Source organism: Zootoca vivipara, chromosome 16 (genome assembly GCF_965207765.1).
Source record: "Zootoca vivipara chromosome 16, rZooViv2.hap1.1, whole genome shotgun sequence".
Taxonomy (NCBI): domain Eukaryota; kingdom Metazoa; phylum Chordata; class Lepidosauria; order Squamata; family Lacertidae; genus Zootoca; species Zootoca vivipara.
The window spans coordinates 5389423-5404346 of record NC_142599.1 but is presented as its reverse complement, the minus strand read 5'-3'; the positions used below and the strand labels follow the sequence as shown (position 1 = coordinate 5404346).

General features: G+C 45.2%; 1 protein-coding gene across 1 annotated transcript in view; it reads right to left on the bottom strand.

The window, feature by feature from the left end:
• BCL7A (BAF chromatin remodeling complex subunit BCL7A) overlaps positions 1-14924 on the bottom strand; it is a 30497-nt gene that overhangs the window by 7599 nt on the left and 7974 nt on the right. The window contains exons 2-4 of the mRNA XM_035098711.3: positions 13749-13830; positions 8426-8522; positions 3633-3800 (exon numbers count right to left, since the gene is read on the bottom strand). Coding sequence (XP_034954602.2) covers positions 3633-3800; positions 8426-8522; positions 13749-13830 — 347 coding nt within the window. The remainder of the gene's footprint in view (positions 1-3632; positions 3801-8425; positions 8523-13748; positions 13831-14924) is intronic.

Below are 14924 nucleotides of genomic sequence, written 5' to 3'. Positions count from 1 at the left end.
ATACGTTTTATGAAATATAAATAAAATGGGAATGTTAGCTGAGAGAAAAGACAAGATGTTCAGTCCTAGGCATCTTAAGACCCCTATGAAACATCCAAGCAGAAACAGAAAAGCACTTGGAGACAAGGAATTGGATGAAGGAAGAACGTTCTGAGCTGAAGAAGTGTGCATGCACACGGAAGCTCATACCTATGAAAAACTTAGTTCAGGGGTGTCAAACTCAAATTCATCGGGGGCCGCATCAGCAGTTTGGTCACCCTCAAAGGGCCGGTTGTGTCTGTAGGACTATGTGTCCACTCTTTATTATCATAAATTATTGTCACTGCATTCAATTATTACTGTTTTTTGTAATAATGTAAGCTCATTCCCGCCCCCACGCGGATCACATTCCTGCGTCGTGGCGCGTGTGTGGGAGGGGATGTAAACGAGGGAAATTTGAACAAAAGGTGGGGATCGACGGCTTCCGGGGGGGGGGGGGCTCATCTAAACCTCCGGCAGGAAGGAGAAAGCCACTGCTGGGATTAAAAACCTGCAGATGGAAAGAGGGCTTCCCTCTCCTGCCCTGCGCACACCCAAACCCCACTAGGCAGGATACCACACGCTGCAACCCACCCCATGCTTTGGAGAGGGGCAGGAACATGCGGTGCAGCGCCAACTCCCTGCTTTGCTTTTGCATCCTCCCTCCTTAGCGCCAGAGTCCCTTCCCCTCGCGCTGAGGGAGGGCAGCGGATTTCCCGAGGAGGAAGGCGGCGGCAGCCCCAGCAGACGTGCATCTTCGCCTCAGAGCTGCTCTTTCCCCCACCCGCGCTGTTGTCGCCTTCGCCGCCGCCTCTCCCTACCGGGACTGCAGGCAGAGGAGGCTTGAAAACCTCACCCCCCAAAAAAAAATTCCCCTCCCACCTACTCAAACCGCGAGGCGACTCCATCTGGAGCCCTACATCACGAGGGGCTGAGAGGAGGCGGCGGCAGAGCGGGAAGAGCAGGAACCCGTGCCGTTGCCGCCGCCTCCCTCCCGGCCGCCCCCCGGGGAGCAGCTCCGCCGGAACTGAGAAGCCAAAGGGCGGCTCGGGGGTGGGGGGCAGAGCAAAAGCCAGGCACCCTCCCGAATGTCTATGAGGATGAGGAGAAAACGGGGGAAGAGGGAAGAGAAACCCGGCTCCATCAAGAGAGCGGCTGTTGCGCTTCGCCTACTTCCCCCTCAGGCTCACTCCGCGTCCCTTTCGCCCGCTCGCCCACCTCCCGGATGCAGCCGAGGAGAGGAAGGGAAGCGGCGGGCGGCGGCTCCCCAGTGCCGCCTCACTCGCTCTCGGAGACAACAGCAAAGCCCGCCAAAAAAAAATCCAGCGCTGCTCCGTCCCGGCACCAACTTTGCCGGTGGCGCCTGTAGGGCTTTCCTACCTCCTCGGCGGGCTTCCTCCTCCTCCTCCTGCATCTCACTTCCCCGTCTGGCCGCTGTGCCACCGCCTCCCTCAGCCTCATTCGAAATTGAAATTCCCTGGCCAAGGCCGTCAGCGCGGCCCCAGCGCCCCGGCCTCCGCCTGCAGCCCCGCCCCCAGTTTTGACCCTCGGCCAATCGCAGGCTCCAGAACTACTGTCAGCAGCTATTGTCGGCGGCGGCTATGCGGGCCACATGACGAGGTCTGGCGGGCCGGATTAGGCCCCTGGGCCTTGTGTTTGACACCCGTGACTTAGTTGGTCTCTAAGGTGCTACTGGAAGGATTTTTTATTTTTATTTGGACTGCATCAGACCAACACGGCTACCTACCTGTAACTGAGCTAGAGTGGTAAAGCTTGGTACCATCAGCATAACAAGCACCATGGAATATTGTGTGCTTACACGGGGCTAACGTATCTAGAGAGACAAGCATACAGGACTAATAACAGAGCCCTCAGGGACCTCAACAGAGAAGGAAAGTAGAGGATGGATTAGAATAGCAAACAGGTAGGAAGAGAGTGAGTCAATGGAATCAGTGAGTTTTAGGATATAAAGGTAATCATGCAGAAAGTGATCAACTGAATTCAAGTCAGCAGAAGAGTCAAGAAAGATGAGAACAAAATATATATTTTTGGAACTGGCACTAAAGCAGTCAGGTAATTTAATAAAGCTATCTTAAAGTAAGGGGTAAACGTGAACAGCTTTCAGAACTGAGCTGTGCTTTACATTCAGCTCAGTGAAAATTTATCACCAACAGTAATTGCACAAAGTGAGAATGACTTATTTTTTGCATTGTAAGTTCCTTATTGATAAGGAACTTCTAGTCTGTTGGTCAAATATGAGCCAGCAGTCCATTTTACCCCCAGCCTTACCTGACACCATATGATACCAGGTGTGGGTAGGAAAAGCCATGGCTGCAAGCAGGCAGAAACCTTAACATGAGTGTGCTCCCAATTGTTCTTCAGCAGGCAGCACTTGCATTCAGCATGTTTTCAATTTAAACTCCTGATTGGAGTAACTAAGTGGAGCTGATGTCTGCTGAAATTTAAAATTCAGTGCCAAATGCAATTCCTGCTTTTGCCCAGAATATTCGCCATTGCAACCTGGATTCAAACTTATGAAGGAAGAAACTCTAAGCATGCTCCAGATTTTTAAAATCTAAATGACAGGCTGCATCCAGTTCCCCACTCTTGCATTAAGCCAAGGGTTAACCACAGCACTATGTAGACAAGCAGCACATCAGGAACAATATTTCCACTGACTTTTGCTTTGCTTTCAAATTATCTATTCTCTGGTTAGTGAAATCTACAAACTCTGAATCATAGTTTATAACAAACGATGGTTACTTAAACAAGCCAGCTTCATAATACATGGTTTGAAGTTGTTTAGCAGTTAACCATTGCTTGTTGTAAATCACAATCCCTGTTTTGTACAAAACACTAAGCCAAGGATTTGTTGAAAGCATGCCTACACTTCACAGAAGTCAGGGCCGTCTTAAGCACCTTTGGCGCCCTGGCGCCGTGGTGCAACAGATCCCGCCGCCGCCCCATTTTTCAGCGCAACTAGCGGGCAGGCGGCCGGGCTCAGCGCGGTCGCCAAAGGCGCTGCTGTGCGACGGGCAGGCTTGCGGAGCGGCAGAGCAGCCGGGCAGGCACGGCTGCGTGGCGCCCCCCCCCCTGCATGGAGGGAATGGGACGCTTATGAGTCTTAACACTTTCCTTGAGCTTATGGAGGCTCGTCCACATAGAACTACACCATGGTTTAGCATTGTGTGAATGTGGTCAATGAAAGCAAAAAGTAGCTAAGTGAAAACGGAGTGTCAGTTTTCAAAGCAGTAGGGAGGAGGGCAGATCTTAAATTAGTTACAGTAGTACCTCCACTTACGTATCCCTCCAGTTATGTAAACTTCGGGATACGTAAGTGGCAAACCCGGAAATATATTTCTGAGTTTTTGCCGCGTGCACATGCGCAAAAGTGCTCTACTGCCCCATGCGCATGCACAGAAGCGGTGTCTGTGGTTGCAAAAACCTCGGGATCCGGCCGGACCTCCAGAACAGATCCCATCTGCAACCAGAGGTACCACTGTATCAAGTGGGAGACACAGTGTGTCTGCTAACAAATGAAGTTTATATGGTGCACATGGAATGTCAACTGTTTACCTACCAGTTATGAGTAGGAAGATTTGTACATGAATTACCTTCTGAACCAGGCTCCTCTTTTGCATCTGCTTGAGTGTCGTCAGATTTTGTTCCAGGGCCATCTGCCTGCCCTGTGGAGTTCTGCTCTGGCAGAGGACTAGAATTGCTGCTGTTCTCTTGTTTTATTGGTGAAGCATCAGCTATGGAACTCTGGTTGCTGTTATCATCTGTAAATAAGAGACAGGCTTGATGAAAGCGATGAACACTCCCAAAATGTTATTTACATTTTAGGGGCTGCTGACCTGCATGTGTTGCTCACTAATCCTGCCAAGCCCCCCACCCCTTTCCACCTCCCCCAACCCCTCACTTCTTCAGCCTCTCATGGCTCCTTCTGCCCCCCATCCCTTTCAACCGCCACCTCTCACAACTCCCCACACCCCTGCCTACCCACCCACTCACTCTTGTTGCTATTCCCAATCCCCTCACAGCTCACTCCAATCCCAACCACCATTCATGGAGGAGAGGGGGTTGAAGAGGATAAAATATCCTGCAGTAACCTCCTGGGATGCAGGTGGCGCTATGGGTTAAACCACAGAGCCTAAGGCTTGCCGATCAGAAGGTTGGCAGTTCGAACCCCCGCGACAGGGTGAGCTCCCGTTGCTCGGTCCCTGCTCCTGCCAACCTAGCAGTTCAAAAGCACGCAGTGCAAGTAGATAAATAGGTACCACTCCGAGGGGAAGGTAAACGGCATTTCCATGCACTGCTCTGGTTCTCCAGAAGCGGCTTAGTCATGCTGGCCACATGTCCCGGAAGCTGTACGCCGGCTCTCTCGGCCAATAAAGCGAGATGAGAGCCGCAACCCCAGAGTCGTCCGCAACTGGACCTAACGGTCAGGGGTCCCTTTACCTTTAACCTCCTTTTTGGTCCCAAGGGTGCATGCCTGCCAAGGCAGCTCCTCAACAACCATCTTGCTTTGTACCTGCTTTCTACCTTCCCAGCAGCAGATGCAGAGCCCAAAATGGCTGTGTCAGATGTACAATGGCAGCAGAGGAGGACAATTTCTGGAAACAACCCTCGTCTGTCCTGCAACTCATTTTGATACTTGCTTGTATGCCTGTTTGCTGTTCTGTTGTCATATTGCACTTGACATGCCCACCTATTGGCAGCCAGGCAAACTGCAGGATGAGCTTTCCTTTAATTCCTTCATACGAGTAATTTATAAAGATGTTGAACAACATCAGGCCCAGGACAGAACCCTGAAGCAACCCACTTGTCACTTTTTTCCAGGATGACGACAAACCCAGGATGAACTCTTTGGGTTCAGTCGGTCCACCAGGTTCTCCACAAGAATATCATGGGGGACTTTGTCGAAAGCCTTACTAAAATCAAGATACACTACATTCACAGCATTCCCTTGACCCACCAAACTTTTAAATCATGACTTGTTTTTTCTAAGTGCTCATAGACCAACAGTTTGATTATCTGGTTCTAGAACATTTCCTGGTATTGACATCAAGATGACCAGCCGGTAGTTCCCAGAGTCTTCATTCTTCCCCTTTTGGAAGATGGGGGCAACATTTGCCCACCTCCAGTCTCCATGTTCTCCATGAATTCTCTAAGCTTATTCTGTAGTCTAAGCTTATTCTGAGATTACACCTGCAAGTTCGTTCAGTTTCCCTGGAAGCAGTTCACCAGGCCCTGGAGATCCGAATTCATTTAAAGTAGCTAGGTGTTCCCTTTCCTCCTCTTTTCCTATCCTGGGCTACAGTACCCTCTCTGTATCATTTATTTTATTCCATTAACACCAGGTTGAGCATGGACGTTGAGCAGTTATGCCTTCACTCTGTCACCCAATAGCATTTCTCCATATCCTTCATGCAGAGGACCCGCTCTTGCTTCAAACACAGCCCAAAAGTCACCAATTATTATTTATAATCTCTCTTGCAAGCCTGAGCTTGTTTTGAGCTATAGCTGCCTGACTTTCTCCCTGCAAGTGTTGGCTACTCCTTTATACTGTTCTTTCATGATTTGCTCCTTCTTCCCTTTCTTATACATGCCCCTGTTATGTTGAATGTGATCACATAACTCCTGAATGCAGTGGTTACAAACTAAGCTCATCTGATTTTATTACAGGGTGGAATTTAAAGGAATGAACTGCATTGACCATTATTGACAAAAGGACAGTCACAAATACTGGGATGCATAGGAAACACGGCTGCTACAAAAGTTAGTAGCTCCTCCTTCATGGGGTAAATGCTTCATCTAAAAAGGCACTTGAAGGAGATCACAGCTATGGAGTAAAATCCAGCTACATCTTCTAAATTGCATCAGACAACGGCATGCACCTAAAATGGCTAGTTCAATCAAATCTGCACCAAGGTAAATGCAGGTAATTAGATTTCCGGCAAATTCATCCTTCATTCATGCCAATAAACATCTAGTCAGCGCTACATGGCTGTGTATGGATGCACTTAAACGAGAGAGATTTAGACCCATTCCAGATACCTGAACTTGCTTATAGCAAAGAGGACCAATTTCCCACTCCACCCTGGTTATACAGACCCTCTCTAAGAGCAGCTCTCCTAGGGAAAGAATTCACAACTGAATATGGGGAGATCCATACCTCAGTGGCAGAATGCATTATTTATTTGTACAAGGTACTAAATCTAATCCTAACCACCACCAGCTAAAAAAATATGGTAGCAGGTGGTGGGAATGAGCCAAGGGTGAGCTCTTAAAAAGTAGTTACTAGTTATGGGAGACATTGCTGGGTGAGATGGACCAATGATTTGAATCAGCCTAAGGACAGCTTCATGTGATGCTCAAATAAAATAAAGGGCAACTTAATATAGGTAATAAATAGGCTTTGGCCACAGCCAGTGTGGTGTAGTGGTTAAGAGCGGTAGACTCATAATCTGGTGAACCGGGTTCGCTTCCCTGCTCCTCCACATGCAGCTGATGGGTGACGTTGGGCTAGTCACACTTATTTGAAGTCTCTCAGCCCCACTCACTTCACAGAGTGTTTGTTGTGGGGGAGGAAGGGAAAGGAGAATGTTAGCCGCTTTGAGACTCCTTCGGGTAGTGATAAAGCGGGATATCAAATCCAAACTCCTCCTCTTCTTCTTCTTCTTCCAATTGAAAAACTCCTCCATGGAGTTTCAACAGTTCCCCACACTTGATGAAAGATGCTGGCTAATAAAAGCTATCGCCTTACCTACTTTGCCTCTCACCAAGACATTCAGAATTGGAAAATTACAGATTCCACCGATGGTAGCCATGGTAACATTTAATGACTCACTTTAAGTGTTAATCTGTCAAGTACATGCTTCTGGAGAGAAAACCTTAACTCTCCAGACTTTCTTTTGTCAGGTTGAAGGCTTTACAGGGACACATATTACAGCAGGAAAGCACCCCCATGTGACCTACCGGTAGAATCTCTTCTGACATCAGATGAGAATCTGAAGCAGTATTAGTCACAAGATAACAAAACTGAACCAGAGTGAAACAAGTGCATCAAGTGAGATGAAATGCAGGGTTTCCAAAAACGACGTTCTGTGTTCTTCAGAACACTGCTACGGTGTGCTTATTTAACTGTTTTTTTGTGCAAAAAGGGAAGAGTAAATGGATATAGAGCACAGAGAGACAGATTTAAGGGGAAGCATTCTCAACCATCAGATTGGTCTAGCAACTGGAGAGGTGACCTAGGAAGGCTGCACAATCTCTTCAAAAGAAGGCTGAGCAGGCTATTTCTAAAAATGCTTTGAGTCAATATGCCAGGGGGTAGTATCCAAAATAATCTAGAGGGACCGTAAATTCTGCTGAGCTTTTATCGCCAGTCAAATATTGCTGCTCCTTCCAGTGTTACCCCTTCCTGAGAGAGGGAGTGGTTTTGCATGTGTTGGAAGAGCTCATAGTGCCTCAGAGGCCCAGCAAGATGGAAGGACCAGCCCTTGCTCTCTGCTGGATAGAAGAAAGGCAAATGAATCCCCCAGGTCTCACAAAAGAGCAAGACAATACTGTATTCTCCCAAGCTCACAGCAAGATCTGGGATACATCCCCATCCTTCTTTTAAGCTAGGAAAATTCTCTCAGGCCTCACACTGACTTTGGAAGTGCTTGAACCCATGCACTGCCTTGCTGCTTTCAGATCTTATCCAATGTTTTATGCTTTACAGAAAGTGGGGTATGGAACTTGTGAATTCAGGAATGTAGGAGATCAAAATTAATTATCACTCAGCAAATGCTTTATATAACTTGCTTCAAGCTTCATTTCAACTTATGGAAACAATGCTAAGATTTCCTTCCCTTACAACTTACTTATCTAATGATATTTCCCATTCCTACTGCTTCATTTTCTAGGCCAGACGAAAGCCAACCATTACCAAACCTACCAGCACCAATTCAACACAAAGCCAGCCTGAAAAATTCTCTCTCTGAAGCAGCCGCTGCCCAGCAGCCTTTTAGATTACTGTATACTGTTTAATCTGCTAAACCAGGCATAGGCAGACTCTGGCCCTCCAGATGTTTGGGACTACAATTCCCATCATCCCTAGCTAACAGGACAAGTGGTCAGGGATGATGGGAATTGTAGTCCCAAACATCTGGAGGGCTGGAGTTTGCCTATGCCTGTGCTAAACACTTCAAAAAGTGGTCTACAACTATGTCTGGTGATACTAGTATCAGGAGGGACCCCAGATCTCAGCCATGCCCATGTGGGTTCTATTATATAGCCAAACACTAAACCAACGTTGGTTATCAATCCATGCGGAAGTCAAGTGGCCATGTCTAGAGGCCCCTCTTCCGCACCACACCTGCATCTGCTGAAGCTGGTACTGTCTCCCTGCTCCACTCACCATTCATATCCATCATCCCAGGAGACGAGCTGTTCTCTGGAGTAGTAACTTCAGATCCACACTTTTCATCTTTACCTTTTTTCTTGTTCTTGGTTTTCTGAGAAGGGGGAAAAAATAAGTCATGAAATTGTGTGGCCTCCACTGCAAGGTCCAATGATCAGGGATTTGGTATTTTAACCAATCAACCACGATTCAATTCCCAGTTACTAACTATGGTTTGTTTTACAAAGTGAAACTTTAGTTTAATAGTTTAAGCATCTCTTGTATAATAGTGCAAACCAAGCATCCCTCAGTGCCACTGATTTTAATCAATTAATGACATACAGTGGTACCTCTGGTTACAAACGTTTCTGGTTACGAACGCTTCAGGTTACAAACTCCACTAACCCAGATGTAGCTGATCCTGGTTGCAAACTTTGCCCAGGATGCGAATGGAAATTGCGCACCAGAGGCGCGTGAGGCCCCATTAGCGAAACTGCACCTAGGGATGAGAATGGTTTCAGCTTAAGAATGGACCTCTGGAACAAATTAAGTTCGTAACCAGAGGAACCACTGTATTGATATCAAAGAAACTGGATCCAAAATGGTGTCGCCCAGTGGTTTTCAACCAGTGTGCCTTGAATGATGGTCAGGGGTGCCGCAGGCAATACTAGCCTCTGTCCCTCTTTCCTTCCCTCCTACCTCTAATGCCCTCTCACATCTCTGCCTCCGAAAGGCTTGTGCGGCTGTTTGTTGTAGCAGGCAAGTTCCCCAGGCAAATGGTGCCTCTGGGACTGGTTCCCAGGCCCCTGTGGGGCAGTTTGAGGAGGCACCTCTATTTGGGGTGGGGCAGCTCAGAGACCAGGGACGGCAGCATCAGCTGCCCAGAGGACTCCCAAGGAGACGGAAGGGGAGAGGAGGGAACTGGACTAGATGTCCCTCAGAGTCCTTTCCAGCTCTACAATTCTATCATTCTATGCAAGTATATGAATGACAAAAGTATTCTCCTTCAGCCATGAAAGCTGTGGAAAAGGTTGTCCAATTACATCCTGTTGAAGAGGCTTGTGATTATCAATGCTGATTTTCCAGTCTGATGAGACCAGGGTGTTTTAATTTAAATTTATTTAATTTAAACTGAGGAGGAGAAACCTATTGGGGAGGAACAGTGTTTAACTCAAGCTTCTGATCTGCACTTCACACAACAAGTACAATTAGCATATTTTATTTACAACTGGGAAAATCCTAGTTAGGAAGGTATGTTTTAGCTATACAATTTCTTTAACACAGTGGTGCCTCGCTAGACGAATTTAATTCGTTCCACAGGTCTTTTCTTATAACGAAAAATTCGTCTAGCGAATATTCACTACTTTAGAAAATGATACAGAATATATTGCTTACAACTCTTTGATCATAATTTGAGTTAAACTGCATGTGTCATACCATAGTTAAAATACATATGCAGCCATGCCTTGGTTGATGAACGGCTTGTGACTCAAACGTTTTGGCTCCCGAACACAGCAAACCCAGAAGTGAGTGTTCCGGTTTGCGAACATTCTTTGGAACCCGAACATCTGACGCAACTTCCAATTGGCTGCAGGTGCTTGCTGCAGCCAATCAGAAGCTGCACCTTGGTTTCACGTTTAGGAAGTTGAACAGACTTCCAGAAGGGATTCCGTTTGACTTCCGAGGTATGGCTGTAATTATTTCAAATCATGGATTTCTGATCATCTCATTGTATTTGCAAAAAGACCTGGGCAATGTCACTTTCCTGCAGATTAATGCCAAACTATTTTGGGTCAAGGGCCATAACTCAGAAGTTACTTTGCATGTAGGGCAAGAAGAGAACCTTTTCTGACATCTTGGAGAGCAGCTGCCAGGTAGGATGGACAATACTGAGCTAAATGGACTAATGATCTGAGTCCGTATAAGGCAGCTTCCTGTATTCCTAAAACTCCAAATACTCTTCTCCACAGTAATATGGGAAATAAAGCTGCACATTTTCACAACTAATAGCAAAAACTGCAGAGTTTGCCTCATTAAAACCTATATTACTATTTAAATCTCTCTTCTGCTCTTATTCCAAATAGTTCAGGACAAGAGACATGGTACTGCTTCTCCTTTTTTTTCCTCATAGGCTGCATCTGATCTAGCGTCCAGATCAAGGTAAGTAAGTCTGCCTTGGTCAGACCCCACCTGGAGTACAGGCAACTCCCCATTTATGCACTAGTTACATTCCAAGGCACCACATGTTTATGTGAAATTGTGTATATTTGAACCATCATTGAAAAAGCCTTCAAAAACCCTGCCCTGCCCCTTTTCGTGATGTTTCTGTGTTATTTTCAGGTCTGGCGCAATGCATACATGCATACTCACGCATTATCTTGGACGTGCCTAAAATAGTATTTGCCTGTACTGTGTCTAGTTCCGGGCACCACAATTTAAGGATATTGACAAGCTGGAATGTATGCAGAGGAGGGCAACCAAGATGATCAAGGATCTGGAAATCAAGCCTTATGAGGATAGGTTGAGGGAACTGGGTATGATTAGCCAGGAAAAGAGGAGGCTGAGAGGAGATATGATAGGATATGATAGCTATCTGATAGGCTGTCACATAGAAGATGGCACAAGCTTGTTTTCTCCTACTCCAGAGCATAGCTGCCAAGTTATCCCTTTTTTTAAGGGATTTTCCATTATGCTGAATAGGCTTCCTCGCGAGAAAAGGGAAAACTTGGCAGCTATGCTCCAGAGGAGGACCCAAACCAGTGGATTCAAATTACAAGAAATTCTGCCTAATATTAGAAAGAACCTTCTGATTGTAAGAGCTGTTCAACAGTGGAACCGACTACCTCAGAAAGTCAATGGAGGTTTTTAAACAGTGATTGGATGGCCATCTGTAAGGGATTCTTTAGCTGCAATTCCTGCCTTGGAGGCAGTTAGACTAGATGAGTCTTGGGGTCCTTCCAAATCTACAATTATATGATTCTATAGTCATCCAATGAACTTTGCAGCGGAGAGGAACATGAAAGTGGCTTAAGAAAGGAATGTAAGACTAGTGAGGTAAGTTCAGAGCAATAAAGGACAGCTTCAATGTGATTCTGAAGCTAGATCTTACACCTGCCATAGCTTTCCTGTTCTTGGTTTCCATTTCCAAGCCCATAATTTGTTGTATTATATTTAAAAATAAAACATAAATATACATTTTACATACTTTATGAATGTATCTATATCTCTATCTCAGTCTTTTGAATGCTAGAGTTCAAGCAGTTTGTTCCTTCTACAGAAAAACCACTAATGCACTTAATTCTGGTCAATATCTTTTATAGAAAGTTGTGGATTAAATTCGAGGGGGTTATAATTTACTCTTTTATAGTTCATATCATTACACAATTTAAAATGAATAATTAAGATATCTGATTTGGTGCAGGGGGAGTATTCTTATATATGCTGGTGCAGACAACAATAAGATCAACGTGAAACCACAAACCTAATCAGAATCAGATGCTACATGGAGCACCATCCATTCCCTCAAATGCTAACAGCACTACAGAAGCTAAAATAACCGAGTGAGGGATTATAACATCAATCGCGTGAAAAATCCATGTATGAAAAAGGATGCAGCTTTTTCAATTAGAAGGTGACGTAATTGGTCTCCTAGGAGAAAGTGACAGATGCACCGCTCTCAAAGCACACACTGTGCCTGCAGAGAGAATGAGAAGCCAGATGCTTGAAAGGGGGCAAAGAGAGGGGCAGGGCTCAGAGATGAGAGCATTAGGGTCAGGCAACACTCTGAAAAATTACAAGCAGATGGCCAGATGACAGCCTAATGCTACAGAAGGCACTGACTCCATGTTGGGGGGTTTTGCTCTTACCCACATTTGTGTATGTCTGTTGAGACAAACAGGTGAAAATGTTGCAGTCACACAAGCACCATAGCTATGCAATCAGTATTTTAGTAAGTACTGTAAATTGTAAAGACACAGCCTACAAAATGATTAAAGGATGCAATTTTCAACACTGCAATCTCTAAACGCCTCTGCGTAGACAGAATAGCAATAATGAAAAATGGAGGGTATCTTTCCAGGAAACCTTTGACTTTAAAATAAATTTTCCATGATGCTAATGTTAGTTGTATGTTAGGTAACAGTTCTAGAGATCACATAGCCAGTTTTTTTAAAAAAAAAATACATTAATAAAGTGGTATAATCACAGCAAACAGTCATTCTGATGCAAGCGTTCTAATTAAGCGCTGACAGTAGGCAATCCAATATTTTGCAAGTTTCTTTCCAACAGGAATTCTTTTTAGCTTCTGATATTTTAAAACACATTAGATAGAAGCCCAAAAGGAAGGGAAGGGTGTGCTCCCATTATTCCTATTTAGACACACGCACACTCAAGCCTGATCGGGAGGCTATGTGTTTTCTAGCTTTTTTTCACAACTTGGTCAATCTTCTTGTTTTCTGAAGATTATTATGCATTTCCTCCAGTTATATGCAAGGCCTATTGAAATCAGTGTTCGAAATTAACCCGTCACCAATAGTTTTTGCAACTCAAGAGCACCACCTAGCGACCCAGTTGAGATTTCCAGTAGCCTGAAATAAATCTCCACTGCAGAAGCGCTAGGGCAGCTGTTATCATCCCCTTTTTCTATGCTACTCCCCTGATGCCTTCTGATATGCGCAAGGGACTCCATTGTGGTACTGCTTTCATAAGTAAACAAACTGTAAAGTATTCATGTCATTTCCGCCCACCTCTCTTAATTGTGGCGTCAAATTAGGTAAAGGGACCCCTGACCATTAGGTCCAGTTGTGACCGACTCTAGGGTTGCGGCGCTCATCTCGCATTATTGGCCGAGGGAGCCGGCGTACAGCTTCCAGGTCATGTAGCCAGCATGACAAAGCTGCTTCTGGCGAACCAGAGAAGCACACGGAAACGCCGTTTACCTTCCCACTGTAGCGCTACCTATTTATCTATTTGCACTTTGATGTGCTTTCGAACTGCTAGGTCGGCAGGAGCTGGGACTGAGCAACAGGAGCTCACCCCATCGCAGGGATTGGAACCGCCGACCTTCTGATCGGCAAGCCCTAGGCTCTGTGGTTTAACACATAGCGCCGCCTGCGTCCCTTTTGGAGTCCAATTAAAAACTGCTATTAAACATGTGAAATTAACAATATGTCACTGAACTGTGTATTATATGTATTTCAAAAAAATAAATAGAAAGTGCTGCTGCATTTGGAGGAGGGGTAGCAACTAGCCATGCTGTTTTTGCACCTGTAAGCCAGGTTCCAGGACCCATTCGGCTCCTGGCTTTTATATCCCAGTTTCTAACACTGCTTGAAATACTTACATCATCTACTTTGGGCTCTGTTACTGGTACCCATTTGTAAATCCTGAGGGATGTGTCACCAACTGTCACCCATTTCTTCTCCCTACAAAAAGATAACACACATTAGTTTCAAAATAGCACATTAAACAGTGACATGGTAGTATATATTGTGGAAGGTCTGTAACAACCTATTGAAATTGGTTGTATGTTCTCTAGGGACCTGAGAACATACGGCGGAGTGTAGTTGTCTGCATTTAATACAGGAGACATGTTATCTTTTAAAACCAGCAGATACCTCTGCCATTTTGAGGCTTCTTGTTGGCACAGCCCAACAAGCAAAAGTGACAAAGCAAGAGAGAGAGAGAGAGATCTACCCATTCAGAGAGCACATGCACTGCACACAATGTTTTGGTCATGTAGTATGTCACAACAGCAGATAATATCTAATTTGAGGGGAAACATAACCGAAATCACGTTTTAAGTGTTTCTCAAAGTATAAAGGTATACCAACTAACTCCAAATTCCTAGAGACAGGAATACCACATGGCAGCGTATGTATGCCCTCCAATCCCCTCTGCAAAATCCAAGCAGCTGGTGGCAGCTGGAGAGTGTTTCTACAATGGGAGGCTGTCAGGCTTAGAAAGCAAAATTTTGGAAGGATACATAACACATGAAACTCAAATGCTAAACCAGAGCTTGCCAGTTCAGGCAAATGAGCAAGCCCTGGTTTGCCCCAAACCAGGTAATCACTTCACGTGAGGCACTCAAACCCAAAACTGCTCACTCTCCACTCAATCAATGCCAAACCACTGTTGTGTCATGTCTGAAGCACCCCATTAAATTCCCGTATGATATAGCACACATACATGTACAGTTAACTGGAACTCAACTGCTTGCAAGTCCCAGCAAGTATGAGTAACAAAAGCAGCTACACTGGAAGGGGATAAACAAGATTCCCTGGTGGGCCAGAAGTCTTAATTTGTAGAACAGAATGTGAGAGGTTTAGTGGAATTTTTAAAATAACAATGGAATAGAAAGAGGTCCAAATTATATTTTTATCATTTCTGTGATATTACAAAGCTTTTTTTTTTGTTTTTAAATGAGACACTATGAAAATTAGCAGCAATCCCTCCATAGCTGTATTTCACCTACTCATTTCAGTAGCTATTCATCACAGAGAAAAAGATGAAAACCAAA